At 48.3% G+C, this 19,737-nt stretch overlaps 2 protein-coding genes across 2 annotated transcripts in view; one reads left to right on the plus strand and one right to left on the minus strand.

The window, feature by feature from the left end:
* Positions 1 to 18,178, minus strand: part of ncaph2 (non-SMC condensin II complex, subunit H2) — a 60,865-nt gene extending 42,687 nt beyond the window's left edge. Inside the window, exons 1-4 of the mRNA XM_072471246.1 lie at positions 18,033 to 18,178; positions 2,273 to 2,399; positions 920 to 1,021; positions 468 to 523 (exon numbers count right to left, since the gene is read on the minus strand). Of these exons, the coding sequence (XP_072327347.1) occupies positions 468 to 523; positions 920 to 1,021; positions 2,273 to 2,380 (266 nt within the window). The 5' untranslated portion in view covers positions 2,381 to 2,399; positions 18,033 to 18,178. The remainder of the gene's footprint in view (positions 1 to 467; positions 524 to 919; positions 1,022 to 2,272; positions 2,400 to 18,032) is intronic.
* A 407-nt stretch (positions 18,179 to 18,585) lies between these two features.
* lmf2a (lipase maturation factor 2a) overlaps positions 18,586 to 19,737 on the plus strand; it is a 70,721-nt gene continuing 69,569 nt past the window's right edge. Inside the window, exon 1 of the mRNA XM_072471245.1 lies at positions 18,586 to 18,735. Coding sequence (XP_072327346.1) covers positions 18,642 to 18,735 — 94 coding nt within the window. The 5' untranslated portion in view covers positions 18,586 to 18,641. The remainder of the gene's footprint in view (positions 18,736 to 19,737) is intronic.

Genomic DNA, 19,737 nt, shown 5'->3' on the forward strand with positions numbered 1-19,737 from the left:
GTCCATTGCAGACTGTTACTTGGTGTAATGCTCCTGGTATAGCACACATCTCGTTACCACTTGTCACACTCCTGTAATAATACAGCCTGCTTGGGTGGCTCAGTGGCTGTTACTGAGTGTAATATTTTTGTAATTACATTATTGGAATGTGCAATGTTTCTATATTTACACAGCACTTTATTTGATGTAATGATCCTGCATTAACAGTGTTTAGTTGATACTCCTGCAATGAAACAATGTGCTGCTGGGTATAGTATATGCATATATAACCCGCATGTATAGAAATATCACTAAATACTGTTCCACTAGGTGCATTACTCGGAAATCAACATAAAGAATTTTGCATAACATAATATACCATCCAATACTGATTACAGGACCCTTATGTTTACAGGGTGCTTGGTATAAACTTCCTGAAAGCATTGACCCATGATTGGTACTGCTTAGTTATTACAAGTACTCTTTACTTTTTGTTGGAGATCAAGTCCAGCGCCTGGTACACCAGAGAATGCAGATATTCTACCTGTGAAGAAAAGAAAAACATCCTTACATCCAATTCAATCTCAGGGCAGGAAGCAGCAACTTGGGAGAATTCCTGAGCTGACATATCTAGACCAGATATCTTTCCAAACTTTGCATTAAATGCCTTCATTTTCAAAGTTTTGCAATGCCTAATATCAAGCATACTTCACCACTTTAATAACTATTCATGGACTAAGAATGAAGGACAATAAGCTCCCAGAATCCCACCCCAACTAAAGCAAGCCAGCCCTCCACCCGCCCGCCCTGTCCCAATCTCCCTCCCCAACATAAGCATGTCCCTCCGACCGAGCCAGGTCCACCCGTCTTTGCACCCAGCCCACCCCGCACATTCCAAACAATACCGCTCCCCACCAGGAGGATGATGACATGAACAGACCTTCCTGCTGTAAATACATGCCGAGCCTTGGATCAAAAGTGCAGCTTCTGCAAAGTTCATTGTCGTCTTCCCATCGTCAAAGGAAATACAGATCTGGTCCAACTGGGGGAGAGAGAGAGAGAGAGAGAGGGAGAGAGATTGGCCTGGACGTTACACATTACATTTGCAGCCACATGGACAGAAAGTCAACTGGCAGACAGGAAACAGGACTGGATTAAATAGATGTTGCTCAGACTGGTCAAGGGTTAGAATTGGGGTATCCCAGGGCTACTCCACAGATATCCCAGGGGGTCCATTCCACAGGCAGAGATTTAGAGGATTAGAACATACGAAAGAGGAGATGTTGTCATTTGGCCCCTCGAGCCTGTTCCGCCATTTGATAAGATCATGGCTGATCTGTTTGTTTCAAGTCCCATCTACCCAGATAACTTTAGACTCCCTTGTCTAACAAGAACCTCAACAGCATATCGATCGCCACCTACCCCCAATAACCTTTTACCTCCTTGCTTTTCAAGCAACTAGCTACCCCTGCCTTAAAACCCACTTCCACTGCCTTAAAACCCACTTCCACCGCCTTCCGCGACAGTGTTCCAAAGTCGGCAACCCTCGGAGAGGAAGAAATTCTCAACTCTGTCCCGTCAGGGTAACCCCTCATTTTAAAACAGTGCCCCCTAGTTCTGGACTCGCCTGCAAGAAACACCCTTTCCACGTCCACCTTGTCAAAGACCATTCAGGATTTCATATCCTCACTCTTCCAAACTCCAGTGGACAGAAGCTCAGCTTCTCCAACATATCCTCATAAGACTCATTGAACTTGAGTAAATGCAGCATAAATTTGCAGACGATACAAAAGTGAGAAATTTGGTCAACAGCAAGGGGAGCTGGTCACTGAATGAAATGAAATTGCTAAATCAGATTCAAAATTGTTACAGAAGTCTGTGTTTTTGATACTTTCTCCCAGAACTATTTGTTGAAGAATACGCTAAACTGTTCAATCTTAAATTAATTTGATCTAAATAATCAGGGTGTGATCAGTACACCTAAAGGCTCCAGAAACTTTGGAAGGTTAAATCTGGGCTTGGAAGTGCATTTTGAAGCCACCTATAAATTAATTAATTGACTCACAGTCTATTTGATTTGGAAATGTCTCGTCGCTCAAGGGGTGAAATAATTAAGTGTGGGAATGTTAGATTTGTGATCTTATATATTTGATGGATAATGTCCAAAGAGGGAGTCAGGAAAAAAGGGGAGGGAAAGATTGACAGAAAAAAATTAGGGATAGGGAGATAAACAAGGGACAGTGAAACATGTCACAGGAGAACAAGTAATCTTCCAACAATACACAGACCATACCTCTTCCAGATATTCCCCCAACTGAGCTGCCACATCAATCTCCCAGTTCTTTGTCAACTCTCTAATGGGTTGAAGGAGGTGTGTGAATCGAGACTCAATGTCCTCCATTGTCAACTTAGCACAGAACCTTTAAGACAAGGAATTAAGACAGAAATACTCAATAGGTCAGGCAGACACGTGTGGAGTGAAAAACAGAATTAATGTTTCAGGTCAATTACTTTCATCAGAACACTGGAAGCAAGGGGACATCGGTAACCATGGCACAGGATTGGGGTGATGTTGTTACTAGAATGTAACTCCAAGATTTCTGGTGGGGGTCATGGAATGAGTGATCGCATACAGAGCAGTTCCGGCTCGAAGGCGTTGGTTTGGGCACTTTGCATCTGTTAGTGAGGTAGCTCCAGCAGGAAAGTGGTGCAGAAGGTGCCAGGAGGCCTGGCAAAAAACAGTAAAAACCTGTCTAGAATTGGAGGGAACCTGTGGCACAGCAACATTGCAAAAATGGCAGAGGGGGAAAGAGTCATCACCAGTGGGAAAAGCCCAGTTGATGGCCTTCAAAGACGAATTTCGCCAAAGGATGGAGATGCACAGTGACTACTCGAAGGCCATTGAGGGAGCAGTAGCAACTCTGCAAGGATCGATGGACCATGTAGAGAAAAGCTTTGAGACACAAGATGTGGAGACGGTGGTGTCCAACCAGAGTGATCGAATCGTGCCCTTCAAGGCCGGTGGGTCGCCTGGGGGACCTGTGTAAGTCGTTGAAGGTGAAGGTGGAGCAGGAAAATAGGTCCAGGCAGCAGAACCTGTGGGTTGTGGGGCTGCCAGAGGATGTGGAAGGAACGAGCGCCACGCAATAGGTGTTGAGGATGTTGGCAGGGCTGCTGGAGGAGGGGTGTTGGACAAGGCTCCAGACGTGGACAGGGCCCACAGGTCTTTACGGCAGAGGCCGTGAGCAGGGAGCCAACGCGGGCAGTGATTGTGTGGTTGCACAAATTAATTGAGAAGGAAAAGATCCTACGATGGGCAGGGAGAAGCGAGAGTGTGAATGGAGGGGAATAATGTCTGAATATATCAAGATAAAGGTGCGGACTGGCGAAGAGGCAGAATGGTTTGAACAGGGCCACAGGGGTGTTGCACCGAAGGAAGATTCGGTTTGGGGTGCTCAACCGGCGAAACTGTGGGTCACATTTGATAGCCAGGAGTACTATTTTGAAACGCGAGAAGACGCCAATGACTTTCTAAGGAACCAAGTTGGAGAACTGCGAGTTGGTGAGAGATGGAAAAGGTGCATCTGTAAAGGATGGAGGTTGTGGTTCTTGAATGTTGCCAGAGGGAGTTTTTTATTTTATTTGTTGTTCTAGGCTAGACTCTGGTTTGTTGGCGGATAAGGGGTTCTGCGAAAAGGAAAAGTTCGGCAATAGAGGCGTATGTGGAGATTCATCAGAACAGAGAGGTGTCGGCGGCCACATTCTGTGAGGCGTTGAAGGCGGTGCTCCAAGGTGAGATATGGGGAGGTGAGCCGAATGCTGGCCCATCAGCTGCGGAGGCAGGCCGCATCCAGGGAAATCTTGAGGTGCGAACAGAGGAAAGGGAGGAAGTGTCAGAGCCGGGGAGGATAAATGAGGTATTTAGGGGTTACTACGAGAAGCTGTACAGGGCGGAGCAGAAGGGGATATAGGACAGTTACTGGACGGATTGAAGTTTCCAGGGTTGGAGGAAGAGAGGAGATAGGCTGCTGGGATGAGGAAGGTGACTGACAGTATTAGGAGGATGAAGTCAGGGAAGACTCCAGGGCCAGATGGCTTTTCAGCGGAGTTTTATAAGGCGTTTGCGACAAAGTTGGCATCGCATTTGTTGGGGATGTTTAGCAAGGTGTTGGAGAAGGGGGAGCTGCCAGAGACACTGGCACAGGCATCGATTACACTAATTTCGAAGAAGGGGAAGGATCCGCAGCGTGGGTCATATAGACCCATTTCGCTGTTGAAACGAACATGAAAGTGCTGGCTAAGTTGGTGGCGGGAAGGATGGAGGGACGCGTGTCAGGGTTAGTCGTTGAGGATCAAACAGGTTTTATAAAGGGCATGCAGCTCTCCAACAACATCAGGAGACTGTTGAACGTAGTTATGACTCCGTCAGTGGGGCGGGTGCCGGAGGCCATTTGTCTCTATGGATGCAGAGTAGGCTTTTGATTGGGTGGAGTATTTATTTGAGAACTTGGGTAGGTATGGGTTTGGCCCGAAGTTTGTGGCGTGGGTGCGTTTGTAATAAATAGCTCCAGTGGCAAGTGTATGTACAAATGGGATGAATTCACAGAGTTTTGGGCTGCATAAAGGTACGTGACAGGGGCGTTCATTATTGCCGTTGTTGTTGTTCGTGCGTTGATTGAGCTCTTGCCGATTGTGGGGGGAGTAGGGAGCACCGGGTGTCGTTGTTTGCAGACGACCTGTTGTTTTTCATGTCGGACCTGTTGGAGAGTATAGGTAGGATTATGGGGTTCTTGGAGGGGTTTGGGGCTTTCTCGGAGTGCAAGTTAAATGTTGGGAAGAGCGAGGCGTTTCCGGTGAATGTGGTGGAGTTGGGGGCCAACTTGGGGATGTTGCCATTTAAGGTAGCTAGGAAAAGATTCAGGTACTTGGGAATTCAGGAGAAGAAGAAATGGGCTGCGATGCACAGGTGAAATTTGGCAACTTTGGTTAAGGAGAAATGGCTTTTTTTTAAAGAGATGGGAAACATTGCACCTGACACTGGCAGGGAGAGAGCAGGTTGTAAAATTGGATGTGCTGCCAAGATTCTTGTTCGTTTCCACAACCGCCCGATTGCCTTATTCCAGAAATTGGAGACAATGGTGGTGGTGGAGGAGGCCTGTAAGGGATCCAGTCTGAGGGCTCTGGTGACAGCTCCACTGCCACTAGCTCTGGGGAAATATACGGGGAGCCTGGTGGTACAATCGATGGGTTTGGGTGTGGAATCAGCTGCGGAGACATTTAAGTTGGAGGGGATGTCAGTGTTGACACCACTGTGTGGGAACCACAGGTTTAGTCCCGGGAAGATGGATAGAATGTTTGGGACGTGGGGGGTGGTAGGACTGGCGAGGGACTGGTATCTGGAAGAGTTCTTTGCAGGTCTGGGTGAGTTGTGGGAGAGGTTTGAGTTGCCGAGGGAGAGTGAATGTAGGTACATGCAGGTGAGGAACTTTGCAAGAAAAGAGTGGAGGACGTTCCCCACGTTGCCGGAGTATACCCTATTGGAGCAACCGCTGCTCCCAGATGAGTCAGAGGGAGGGTAGGATTGGGTATATATATAGGTGGTTGGGGGAAGAGTGCAAATGGTGAGGATCAAGAGCAAATGGATGGAGGGGTTGGGAGGGGGAAAATAGTTTGGGGATTCTGGTGCAAGGAGATGCATAGGGCAACCTCCACCTCCTCTTGTGCACGGATGGACTTGATTCAGTTCAAGGTGGTATACAGGGTACATATGACCCAGGCGAGGATGAGTCGGTTATTTAATGCACAAATGTTTTGGGATTACCAGTAGCTGGGAAGTGGTGTTTGGGACGTTATCTAAAATTGTAGGGGTGGAAGTCAGGCTGGACCCAATGGTGGCAATCTTTGGGATATCAAAAATGCCGGAGCTGCTAGAAGGGAAGGGGGCCGATGTTGTGGCCTTCGTCTCTCTAATTGCCCGCCGAAGGATCTTGCTGAATTGGAGGTTGGATGCGCCGCCGATATTGGCGGCCTGGCTGGGGGATCTGTATGACTTTCTTCAGTTAGAAAAGATCAAATTTGAGTTGTGGGGTTCAGAGGAGGGCCTCGAGACACAGTGGGGGTTGTTCATGACAATGTTTGAGGAACTGTTCGTCGCAGGGATGGGAAAACTTGCACAAACTGTGGAATGTGAGGATGTGGAGTGTGTTGTTGTATAGGTTACTGTTTTTTATTTTTTACACATGTTTGGAATAAAATACATTTTTAAATAAAAAGAATGTAACTCCAGATTTACTGAAGCCCTCCTTCACACACAAGTTCCCTTTTGGCCTGTCACTCTCCTCACATAAAATGAAAGGAATGTTGCTTTCAGTGTAGGAGGAAATCAAGTAAAGGAACAGACAATGATCACATCACACATTAAAATATACTGGAGGTGGCACAGTGGTTAGCACTGCTGCCTCACAGCTCCAGGTCGATCTCGGCCCCACGACAGTGGAGTTTGCACATTATCCCCATGTCTGCATGGGTCTCACCCCCACATCCCAAAGATGAGCCGGGCAGGTGGAGTTGTCACGCTAAATTGCCCCTTAATTGGGAAAAAAAAATGTTTAAAAAGTATTTTAATAATTAAAATACACAATGAAAATTCTCTCTCCCACAAGAATGTAGCAAAGTACCAGACGTAGATCCCGCAAACTGTAAAATATACAGAATAACGCAGATTATTCTACCCAAACAGTTTGATGGTATTTAGACTCCACACGAGCAGTATCCAGTTGCAATTTCATGAGAGAACTCTACGTCCAGTGATTTTTCACAAGCTGCCATGTCCTGCTTCTTCCCCAGATGAATCATCAATATGGTGTCTCAAATAGTTGGTGGCATTAGATCATTGTCCAAGTACAGGTTGCAAATTATAGATGGTGCATATCGGGCCAGAAATCGCACATTTTTAGCGCCAGGGTGCTGAGTTCCAACTCACATTGTCACAGACTGCTGGAGTTTTAGTGTGAGCAGTAAGATCAGTGTGGCAGCCACTGGTCCAAACACTAGGTCTCAGCAAATGTCAGAGACAGATTTGCTCCCGTTCTTATCTTCAGGCCCCAGGTTCTGAGACAAGGTACCAATCCACAAGTAAATTGATACGAGCCACAATCTTCTCATTTTCTAGATTTCAGCCACTGAGGTAAGGAGAAATCTCCCCCTGGATGAGCAAATCCCATACGTTAGCCCCAGAACTGTAAACAACCTGTTGACAAAACCCATCAACATAACATTTCAAACAACTTCTAAATGGGTTTATAAAGAAATGAAAACGAACCGGGAACAAACCAAGAAATTGATTTCACTGAAGGATGAGCAGCAGTGTGTGATTGAAGCTTGAATGTGTTGTTGAGGTGCAAGTTTAATACTTGACACCAAAAGTATACTAACTATTACAGTTAGGATAGGTTCATACAACAGATCCACGGTGATGGAAGCTCCTAACCTCATTACAGCCTGGGTTCAAACATGGACAAAAGAGCCGAATGCCAGAGGTGAGGCAAGACTGACTGCCCAACATCAAGGCAGTATTTGACCAAGTAGAATCGAGGGGCCCTAGCCAAACTGGAGTCAATGGGATTCAGGGGGGAAACTCTCTGCTGGTTGAGTCATACCTGGCACAAAGGAAGATGATGGTTGGAAGTCAATCATCTCAGCTCCAGGACATCACTGCAGGAGTTCCCCAGGCACAACCAGGTTTAAATACTTTTCAACATTTCCCTCAGTAAAACATTCTAAGCCTTCCCTTGATCTCTAACAATCAAACCATCCAGTTTACTATCAGGCTGATTTCAAAACAGGCCACATGACCTCTTAATATACCCTAAATTTAAAGATATAGTCCAGTGGTTCCCAACCTGTGGTCTGTGGGCCACTGGTGGTCGACGAGGGTACTGCAGGTGGTCCATGTGTCCACTGAAGAAAAAAATGTCCATAGAGTGAAAATATATATGTAGCATACTAACCCTTTTAAAACTATTTTGCAATTATTTTTGGTATTATATTAATTCCTGCAATTAAATAGTCTGGCACTTTTGTGCGGCATCATTGTACAGCACTACAACCCTCTGCACATGAAACGGTTAGTTATAGGCAAAGTCAAAATGGATGTAACTTTTCAAGGGCTTCTACTGTGAAACTAACAACAAAAATAGTGGAAGATCATATCAAATCAAATGTTTAAGATTTCCACCTGCAAGGGTGTCCAATAGTGCATCCTATGGAAGACAGACATTATAAAAGAGGGAGAAAATGGAGGCGCTGACGAAGTTAAAATGGATCAGAGGCTGAAGAGAAAAGACAGATGGTCAAAATGACAGTGAGGCATCATCAAATGAAATGCAACAAAACAAAAGTAAGCAAAGTGCAGAGAAAATAAGAGCAATAAATAGTTAGTACTTGGATTTACTTGCACGGGCACGGAAAACAAACCATTGCCATAATGAGCCCTGTGTTATGAAGCTTTGTCGAATGAAAGCTTAAAGCCTGCTAATCTTCCCCATCAACTTGAGACTAAACATGGGGAATACATATCCAAGCCAATTGATGTTTTTGAAAGCAAGCTCAAAGAATTTGAGTAGCAAGAAAATTATAGAATGCACATCTACTGGCAGTGATAATTCTAAGGCAGTGGAGGCCTCGTATCGGGTAGCTTAGCTCATAGTAAAGACAGGGAAGCCGCACACAATCTGGGAGGAGTTGATACTGCCAGCGGCTAAGGAGATGGTGGGTGTTATGTTGGGAGAGAAGGCTTGGAAGCAAATTAACAATTTAATTGTCAGATAACATCAGACTCGTTGAAATGGCCCACAAAGTGAATGATCAGCTAATAGTGGGAATATAAATAAGTTTATTTTATGCTGTTCAACTGGATGAATCACTGGACATTGCAAACCTTTCAAACCTGCTCACCTATGTACAGTATGAACATAATGGAAAGATACAAGAGGACTTTATTTGTGAATTATTGCCCACACCCTCAACTGCGAAGGCTATTTTTGACATATTGAACACTTTCAAGGGTGCTACAGTGCCACAGTGATTAGCACTGCTGCATATGGCATGAAGGACCTTAGCTCGATCCCAGTCTTGGTCACTGTCCGTGTGGTGTTTGCACATTCTTCCCTTGTCTGCGTGGGTTTTACCCCCACAACCCAAAGATGTGCATGGTTGGTGGATTGGCCACGCTAAATTGCCCCTTAATTGGGAGTCTAAATTTTTTTTTAAATGTTGAACACTTTCACAATTCAAAATGGAATTGATTTTATTACCCTAGTGTTTCTCTGTTTGGTTTCAATCTGTTTCTATTTCCATGCTCAACCTTTTATTGTCTATCCCAAGGAGAAGGAAAATTATATGGAGCGCATTACATAAGGAAAATAAAAGAAGAAACAAACCAGGTTTTGCTGGAGGATACAAAAGTACAGTGGAGGTGTTGGCTTTTAACCAGGCTTCTTTGATTTGATTTATTATTGTCACATGTACTGAAGTACAGTGAAAAGCATTTTACTGCGACTAAAGGAACGTACACAGTACGTACATAGTAGACAAAAAGAATAATCAACAGAGTACATTGACAAATGGTACATCAACAATTATTGAATGGTTACAGTGCGGAACAAGAGCCAAACAAAACAAATACATGAGCAAGAGTAGCATAGGGTGTCATGAACAGGGTTCTTACAGGAACAGATCAGTCTGAGGGAGAGTCGTTGAGGAGTCTAGTAGCTGTGGGGAAGAAGCTGTTCCTATGTCTGGATGTGCGAGTCTTCAGACTTCTGTATCTTCTGCCTGACGGAAGGGTCTGGAAGAGGGTAAAGCCTGGGTGTGAGGGGTCTCTGACAATGCTGTCTGCCTTTCTGATGCAGCGGGAGGTGTAGACAGAATCAATGGGAGGGTGGCAAGCTTGTGTGACGTGTTGGGCTGAGTTCACCACACTCTGCAGTTTCTTGCGATCTTGGGCCGAGCAGTTGCCATACCAAGCTGTTATGCAGCCAGATAGGGTGCTCTCTATGGCACATCTGTCGAGATTTGAGAGAGTCGATGCAGACATGCCAAATTTCTTTAGCTTCCGTAGGAAGTAGAGACGTTTCTTTACTGTTGCATCAACGTGACTGGACCAGGACAGACGGTTGGTGATGGTGACTCCCAGGAACTTAAAGCTATCGACCATCTCCACTTCGGAGCCATTGATGCAGACGGCAATGTGAGTCGTGCTATGCTTCCTGAAATCGATGATCAGTTCCTTGGTCTTTCCGATATTTAGAGAGGTTGTTTTCGGTACACCATGCGACCAAGTGATCCATCTCCCTTCTGTAGTCTGATTCGTCGTTGTTTGAGATATGACCCTCCAGTCGTATCATCCGTAAACTTATAGTTCGAATTGGAGTTAAATCTTGCCACACAGTAGTGTGTGTATAGGGAGTACAGTAAAGGACTGAACACACATCCTTGCGGGGCCCCAGTGTTGAGGAGGTGCTGTTACCTATCCTGACAGATTGCTGTTTATTGGTGAGGAAGTCAAGGATCCAACTGCACAGGGAGGAATCAAGTCCAAGATAGCTGAGTTTGGCTATTAGTCTTGCCGGGATAATGGTGTTGAAGGCAGAGCTGTAGTCGATGAACAGCAGTCTGACGTAGGTGTCCTTGTTGTCAAGGTGTTCAGGTGTTAATTGTACAGCCAGGGAGACAGCATCTGCTGTAGACCGGTTGCGGCGATAGGCGAACTGCAATGGATCGAGACCGTCTTGGAGGCTGCCGTTGATCCGTCTCATGACTGATGTACTCTTGGTATTTTCACACAATTGTTAAAATCCTTCCTTGTATTTGTAAAACATACATATCAATGTACACTGTTTTAACACAGTGCTTTTTTCCCGGGAACCACTTTTGCCAACCAGCCAACCTTTACAGCCCATGCCACAGTTGCTTATCATTAACGTGAAAGGGGAGCCTGCTTGCTCCTCACAATCTTATTCTAATCAGGTTCAGAGGAGGAGGGGACAGCGCGCATGTCAGGTGCAGAGTTCAGCCAGTTCCTTTGTGCCGTCTTTATCTTTGTGAGAATGGAAAATCCAGCCTCGCACATGTAGGTCGTTATGAAGGACAATAGCTACAAAATGCTTGTTTTAGTCCGAACCACATACTCCTGGGTGATGCTGCTCCAGAATGCTGACAGCCTCATGGGATTTTGGCGTGTTTTCAATGTGCTGTCACAAGTCAGGTACAGCAGCTCAGTATTTTCATTTGGAGTCAGCTCTAAGTTAATAACTGACTCTGGGGTTTTCAGGGTGTCGCAGCGATTTTCAGGGTGTTGCAGGATCTGGGAATCCAGGAGGAGAAAGAGGCAGATATTCTGGCCTTTGCTTCCCTGGTAGCCCGGAGGCGGATATTACTAGCATGGAGGGACTCAAAGCCCCTGAAGTCGGAGATCTGGCTATCGGACATGGCTGGCTTTCGCTGCCTGGAGAAAATTAAGTTCACTATGAGAGGGTCATTGTTAGGGTTCGCCCGGAGGTGGCAACCATTCATCGAGTTCTTCACAGAGAATTAACCGTCAGCAGAGGGGGGGGGGGGTTAGTGTAGACTAGGGGGTTAAGTAATGGTGGGATCTGTGGGAGAGGGAGGCGGTATTTGCACTATGTTAATATTTTTATGTACATAGTTTATATTGCTGCTGTTACAATGCCAAAAAATACCTCAATAAAATGTTTATAAAAAAAATAAATAACTGACTCTGGGGTCTCAAACTCAAAAAGGAAATTTTCCACGCACCACTTCTCTTTCAAAATCTGAAACCTCATCTCTCATTCGCCAGTACTTCCCTGCATAGAAAACACAAGGGCTTTACATCGGCACAATTGATAAACTCATACCTCAAGAAATAATATTTATACTGCTTTGTTCCTCCAGAGGCCCTGGAGCTTTGTAGAGTTAACACCGGCACTGCTCTGCCCTGGACTCTCTTCAGCCGTTATCTCAATCAAATTCAGATGAGAGATCCTGGCCTGTAGATACCTTTTATTGGACTGCTTATTTGGGTCTCTGGAGTCTCTTCTTTGTAACAAAACAATCCACCTTCTCAGTCCTCTTGTCTTGCTTGCTAGCAGCTAGGAAATGGAAGCGCTACTCCGTGATTTTGTGCCAAGGGTACCAGGGCGCTTGATTCAAGTGTGTGTACAAAATGCATTGGCCTGCTCACTGCTGCTGGTTACGGCTGGAGGACTGCACACAGCCTCATTTTGTTCTCATTTTATAAGCAGTAGCAGCCACCATTCTCAATGTAAATGTTGGTAGCAGCCATTGGGCGCTTCTCCCATGACCAGAGCCACTGCTGGAACGCTGTGAACGATCTCTCCATGACCATCCCAAGGATCGTAACCCACACTTTGAAAAACCCTGGTTTAACATGTGCTCGGTTAGGGAAAATCACCAAGAATAATTAAGATTCAATGGTAGCGGCAATACAAAATATTTCCATTCTGGGCCTAAATAACAAGAGGAGAGTGAAAAAGCAGCTTAAAAGAATTGCTTTTAAATTAACTTAGCTCCTTGGTTTTTATAGTTAAGACCTGATGCTTAATAACGATAAACTTCAACAATAAAATTACAACAAAATAAGGAGTATTAATGATCAAGCTAGTTTGCCAGCATTTATTCCCTGCATCTAGCTACACTAGATATTAAAAGTCAACCATGGTAGGCGGGGGATGGGGAATGGGAGTGGGGCGGCAGAGGGAGCTGCGCCACGAGGGGCGGGACGGCTCTAGGGAACAGGGGGCTTATTGTTCTTGTTCCCGCGCCAGAAAGATGATGGCGGGAAGATAGGCGCAAGGTAGATGGGAGTTCCCCACACGGGGGGGGGGGGGGGGGGGGGGGGGGGGGGGGGGGGGGGGGGGGGGGGGGGGGGGGGGGGGGGGGGGGGGGGTCAAGGAGAGAGCGGGAGAAGTCGGGGTCAGTTGAAGTCAGCTGACTTTCGGAAGCAATATGGGGGGAGTAATCATGCTAGATGGGGATCTAGCGGGGGTGGGGGGAAGGATAACTGGGTTGCTGCTGCAGAGATCGAAGAGGAACTGGTAAAAGAAAAGGTGGTCGGGGCGGGAATGCGCCGCCTGGGGAACGGGTGGGTGCGCGGAACCGGGACGTGGGACTGGCCTAGAGAGGGTGATGGCTAGTCGACAGGGGAGGGGGGCAGGCAGCCCCCCAGTTCGGCTGATCACGTGGAACGTGAGGCGCCTAAATGGGCCGATTAAAAGGGCCCGAGTGTTCGCGCACTTGAAAGGACTGAGGGCAGACGTGGCCATGCTTCAGGAGACGCACCTGAAGGTGGCGGACCAAGTTAGGTTAAGGAAAGGATGGGTGGGCAGGTGTTCCACTCAGGGCTGGATGCAAAGAACAGAGGGGTGGCCATACTGGTGGGGAAACGGGTGTCATTCGAAGATAGGAACATTGTAGCAGACAGCGGAGGCAAATATGTGATGGTGAGTGGCAGACTGCAGGGAATGGAGGTCGTGTTGGTTAACGTATATGCCCCGAATTGGGATGATGCGGGATTTATGAAGCGGATGCTGGGACGTATCCCGGACCTGGAGGTAGGAAACCTGATAATGGGGGGGGGGGGACCTCAACACCGTGTTGGACCCAGGGTTAGATAGATCTAGATCCGGAAGAAGGCCGGCAGCAGCCAAGGTGCTTAGGGGGTTTATGGACCAAATGGGGGGAGTGGATCCGTGGCGATTTGTTAGGCCGATGGCCAAAGAGTTCTCCTTCTTCTCCCATGTTCACAAGGTGTACTCCCGGATAGATTTCTTTGTTTTGGGAAGGTCACTGATCTCGAGGGTGGAAGGAACTGAGTACTCAGCCATAGCTGTTTCAGATCATGCCCCACACTGGGTGGACCTGGAACTAGGAGAGGAGAGGGAGCAGCATTCACTCTGGCGACTGGATGTGGGATTACTGGCGGATGAGGGAGTCTGCGGAAGGGTGCGGGGATGTATCGAAAGGTACCTGGAGGCCAATGACGACGGGGAGGTCCGAGTGGGAGTAGTATGGGAAGCACTAAAGGCGGTGGTCAGAGGAGAGCTGATCTCCATCAGGGGCCACAAGGGGAAAATAGAGGCCAAGTAAAGGGAAAGACTACTGGGGGAGATTTTGAGGCTAGATAAAGAATATGCGGAGGCCCTGGATGTAGGACTATACAGGGAGAGGCGACGACTACAGACGGAGTTCGACCTGTTGACCACAAGGAGGGCGGAGGCACAGTGGAGGAAGGTACAGGGGATGAGATATGAATATGGGGAAAAGGCGAGTCGCCTGTTGGCCCATCAGCTGCGAAAGAGGACAGCGGCGAGGGAGATAGGGGGAATTAGGGATGAAATGGGAGCTACGGTGCGGAGAGCAAGGAAGATAAACGAGGTGTTTAAGACCTTTTACGAGAGACTATATAGGTCCCAACCCCCGGAGGGAAAAGAGGAGATGCGGCAGTTTTTGGACCAATTAAGGTTCCCGAGGGTCGAGGAGCAGAAGGTGGAAGGCCTGGGGGCGCCGATTGGGGTGGACGAGGTTACCAAGGGGCTGGGGAACATGCAGGCAGGGAAGGCCCCGGGACCAGATGGGTTCCCGGTGGAATTCTATAGAAAATATGTGGACTTCTTGGCCCCGCTGCTGGTAAGGACCTTTAACGAGGCCAGAGAAGGGGGGACCCTACCCCGACAATGTCGGAGGCGACGATATCGCTAATCTTGAAGCGGGATAAAGATCCGCTGCAGTGCGGGTCCTATAGGCCTATCTCACTGCTAAATGTGGACGCCAAGTTGCTAGCAAAGGTGCTGGCAACGAGGATAGAGGATTGTGTCCCGGGGGTGGTGCACGAAGACCAGACAGGGTTCGTAAAGGGGAGACAACTAAATGTCAACGTGCAACGGCTATTAGGGGTGATAATGATGCCCCCAGCAGAGGGGGAGGCAGAGATAGTGGCGGCAATGGATGCAGAGAAGGCATTTGATAGGGTGGAGTGGGAGTATCTATGGGAGGTGCTGAGGAGGTTCGGGGACGGGTTTGTCAGCTGGGTTAAACTCCTCTATGGGGCCCCAACGGCAAGTGTGGTCACAGGTCGGCAAAGGTCGGAGTATTTTCTACTACACAGGGGAACAAGACAGGGATGCCCGTTGTCCCCATTACTGTTCGCGCTGGCAATTGAACCACTGGCCATAGCGCTGAGAGACTCCAGAAAATGGAGAGGGGTGATTAGAGGGGGAGAGGAACACCGAGTGTCACTCTACGCGGATGACCTACTGCTGTATGTGACGGACCCAGTGGGGGGGGGGGGGGGATGACAGAGGTCATGCAGATATTGAGGGAGTTAGGAGATTTCTCGGGATATAGGCTTAACATGGGAAAGAGTGAGCTTTTTGTGATACACCCTGGGGACCAGAGTAGAGGGATAGATGACCTACAGCTAAGGAGAGTGGAAAGAAACTTCCGATACCTGGGGATTCAGATAGCCAGGAGCTGGGGAACCTTACTCAGACTCAATCTGACACGGCTGGTGGAACAAATGGAAGAGGATTTCAAAAGGTGGGACATGCAGCTGCTGTCACTGGCGGGCAGAGTGCAGGCAATTAATATGATGGTCCTCCCGAGGTTCCTATTTGTGTTCCAATGTCTCCCTATACTGATCACGAAGGCCTTCTTTAAAAAAGTAGCTAGGAGCATCACGAGCTTCGTGTGGGCAGGGAAGGCCCCGAGGGTAAGGAGGGGGTTCCTACAACGTAGCAGAGACAGAGGGGGACTGGCGTTGCAGAATTTGGGTGATTACTACTGGGCCGCCAACGTGGCGATTATTCGTAAATGGATGATAGAGGGAGAGGGAGCGGCGTGGAAAAGGTTGGAGATGAAGTCCTGCAAAGGGACGAGTTTAAAAGCGCTGGTGACGGCGCCACTACCGCTCTCCCCAAAAATATTTACCATGAACCCAGTGGTGGCAGCAACATTAAGTATCTGGGGGCAATGGAGGCGACAGAGGGGTGTGCTGGGAGCCTCGGTGTGGTCCCCGATCAGGAACAACCATAGGTTTGCCCCAGGGAGGCTGGACGGAGGATTCCAGAGCTGGCACCGGGTAGGAATCAGGAGAGTGGGAGATTTATTTATAGACGGGACGTTTGCGAGCTTGGGAGCGCTTGAGGAAAAGTATGAGCTGCCCCGGGGAAATTTCTTTAGATATATGCAGGTGAGAGCGTTCACGAAACAACTGGTGAGGGAATTTCCGCTGCTCCCGACACAAGGGATCCAGGACAGGGTGCTTTCGGGGGTGTGGGTCGGGGAGGGCAAAGTGTCAGAGATATACCGGGAGATGAGAGAAGAGGGGGAGGAGTTGGTGGGCGAACTGAAGGGAAAGTGGGAAGAACAACTCGGGGAGGAGATTGAGGAGGGTTTGTGGGCTGATGCCCTAAGCAGGGTAAATTCCTCTTCCTCGTGTGCCAGGCTTAGCCTGATCCAATTTAAGGTGCTGCATAGAGCACACATAACAGGTGCAAGGTTGAGCAGGTTCTTCGGAGTGGAGGACAAGCGTGGGAGGTGCGGGGGAAGCCCGGCGAACCACACACATATGTTTTGGTTGTGTCCGGCACTGGAGGGGAGTGACGGGAGTGATCGCAAAGGTGGTGAAGGTCCGGGTCAAGCCAGGCTGGGGGTTAGCTATATTTGGAGTAGCGGATGAGCCGGGAGTGCAGGAGGCGAAAGAGGCCGATGTCGTGGCCTTTGCGTCCCTAGTAGCCCGGCGTAGGATTCTACTCATGTGGAAGGAGGCGAAACCCCCCGGACTGGAGGCCTGGATAAACGATATGGCGGGGTTCATAAAACTAGAACAGATGAAGTTTGCGCTGAGAGGATGGCTCAAGGGTTCACCAGACGGTGGCAACCGTTCCTCGACTACCTAGCGGAACGTTAGAGGGAAGATAGATGGCCAGCAGCAGCAACCCGGGGGTGGGGGTGGGTAAATTGTTTGGGTTTTTGGAGGGAGAGAGGGGGGGGGGGGGTATTACTTTGTGTTATTTGGTTAGTTTACCATGTTAGTTAAACAATGTTATGTTGCAGTTATCATGTGACCTTTTTTTTTTGATTTGTAAGGGAAAAAATTGTTTGAAAACTTTAATAAAATATATATATTTTTTAAAAAGTCAACCATGGAATATGCCACTAGAGTCAGGTGTGGGTAGGATTGGCCAAATGATTTCCTTACCTGCAAGACATTAATTAATCTACAGTAGGATGGTGATGAGGAACTATGACAGCATCATCAGAACCCTTTGAAAACTGCAGGTTTGTGTTCAGTAAGAAGTCTTACAACACCAGGTTAAAGTCCAACAGTTAAAGTGAGGAACCTGAGGAAGGACCAGTGCTCCGAACACTAGTGTTTGAAACAAACCTGTTGGACTTAAACCTGGTGTTCACCCCAGTCCAATGCCGGCATCGCCACATCATGGTTTGTGTTCAGGCACTGGCACCCTAGGTAGGGTTACAGGATGGGGTGGGAGAGTGGGCCCAGGTAAGGTTCTCTTTTGGACCTAATGGACTCCTTCACTGTAGGGGTTCTGTGTATCCATGCTTACAACAAAAATCTCGACTTTTCACAGATTATCTCTGGAATTTTAAAGGCTATAGATGGGCAACACTGCAAAAACAAACGAGGCAAAATACGGCAGAAATTAAAGCGTTTTCTGCTTTTAGTTCCAGTTTCCGCACCATTCTGCATTTCAAAGTATCACAGACGCTGAAAGCAAACCAGAAACTACAGTAAAAACACAAGTGGACCAATTCGCCGCTCGAGGGAGCAGAGTTAACGTTTGGGGTGAGCCCTCTTTTAGAACCAGAAGACAGGAGGCTGCCGAGTATATTAAATACAATGAGAAAAATATAGGGAGAAATAAAAACATATTTAACAACAGATAGGAGTCGGAGAGATGGGGGTGGCGAAATCACACCGACCACCCAGGGCTCAGGACAACACTTACTCCACCGAAGGCCTGTGTCCAGCTACTCCCCACTCTCCCAAAATCCGAGCCTCCCAAGTCCGGTTGTCATTTTGCGGCCGGCGCCATTTTTTGTTTTTCCCGCTCAGGGATCCACCCCGGACTGCGCATGTGCGGAATAGACTCACCCACCCGACGATGACGGGGGGGAAAGGAGGAGGAAGAGTTGAAACGAATTTTGAGACGATTGTACATCAGGTAAAACCTAACATATCAGAGTTTTACTCTGAAATAATCGGGGTTAGTTCAAATAACCTATCGGATTCGCCGAGTTTAATAAAATAAATATCCAGAGATGATTTCCCCTCCCGCCCTGATGGTACAGGCGCCAAACCAATGAGAGATGCGGGAGGGTTAGAGCAATCCATTTTAAGAATGGGGACAAACTCTAAAGAGTCCTTAAGTAGGAAAGCAAGTTGAAGTTTGCTGTTGAGTCGGTTGTCGATTTCACAAATCGTCGACTATCATCAGCATTGAGCAGTGGCTCGGGGTGACCTGTATTGTGGGTGGATTTGAGTTGGTGGCACCGGCACCCCCCCCCCCCTCTCCCCGCGGAGTGGTTGTGTCCGGGCCCAGGCCTGCAGCTCCGGGATGGGGGAGATCGGCGCTGCTCGCGGGGCTTTCCTCTGGGGCACGGCCGCTGTTTACCTGTGCGCCTTCGCCTCGCTCTATACACAGATCCCAGGTAACCGCGGCCGGCTGGCGTGTCGCGGGCGGGCTGTGAAGGGTTGGGGCCGGGCATGGGCGAGTTCGGGCAGGCCAGTGAGCAGCCACATGGCGCAGGGGCTGGGCTGACTCTCAGCCAGTGGCGAGGGCGGCAGTGGGGACGCGCCGGCAATCGTTTCGTTTTGAAATAAGGCGGCTGGGAAGTGGAAGGGAACGCGGGGTGTTCATTCTGAACTGGTGCCGAGCAAGAGTCCCCTCGATCGGGGGGGGGGGGGGGGGGGACTGGGTGGTGTGGCAGAACCACCCCTGGTTATCTTGGTGCCAGGCTCCAGTTGCGGAATGCACTCCCAGGTGGCAGGTCTAAACAGCGGCCATCACAGTCCACTCAGACCACCTGCCCACTGCTCCCCATATCCGCACAAACCACACTTGTCCCTCAGTCACACCTGGAACACATCCGATTACCTTTTAACCCTGTTTGTATGCAGTGACCATGTTTGCCTGCGGTGATTTTTTTTTTTGTTTCCCCCCCCCCCAACAGGAGTAAATTCTACAACTTTGTTCCCCTTTGTGCGAAAATCTTCCACAACCTCACTCTAGTTTATTTATTTTTTATCTCTTTGTTTTTTTTTAAATTTAGAGTACCTAATTTTTTTTCTCTAATTAAGAGGCAATTTAGCATGGCCAATTTTGCCTACCCTGCACATCTTTGGGTTGTGGGGACGAGACCCACGCAGACACTGGGAGAATGTGCAAATTCCACACGGACAGTGACCCGGGATCGAACCCTGGTCCTTGGTGCCGTGAGGCTGCAGTGCGAGCTACCGTGCCGCCACCATCTCCTTTGGTTCCTAGCTGTGATTTGAAGTTTCCTTCTTGACGGGGCAGTCAGCCATCTGTGGGAACAGCAGGTCAGCATTGGGAATGTTACACTTCTCACCATCTGTGAAGAGTGATATTCTGAATCGTGGGATCAACTGGACTTTGTTCTGATAAGTTGGAAGCTGTGATCGGGAGGGAG

The sequence above is a fragment of the Scyliorhinus torazame genome, chromosome 13 (assembly GCF_047496885.1).
Source record: "Scyliorhinus torazame isolate Kashiwa2021f chromosome 13, sScyTor2.1, whole genome shotgun sequence".
Taxonomy (NCBI): domain Eukaryota; kingdom Metazoa; phylum Chordata; class Chondrichthyes; order Carcharhiniformes; family Scyliorhinidae; genus Scyliorhinus; species Scyliorhinus torazame.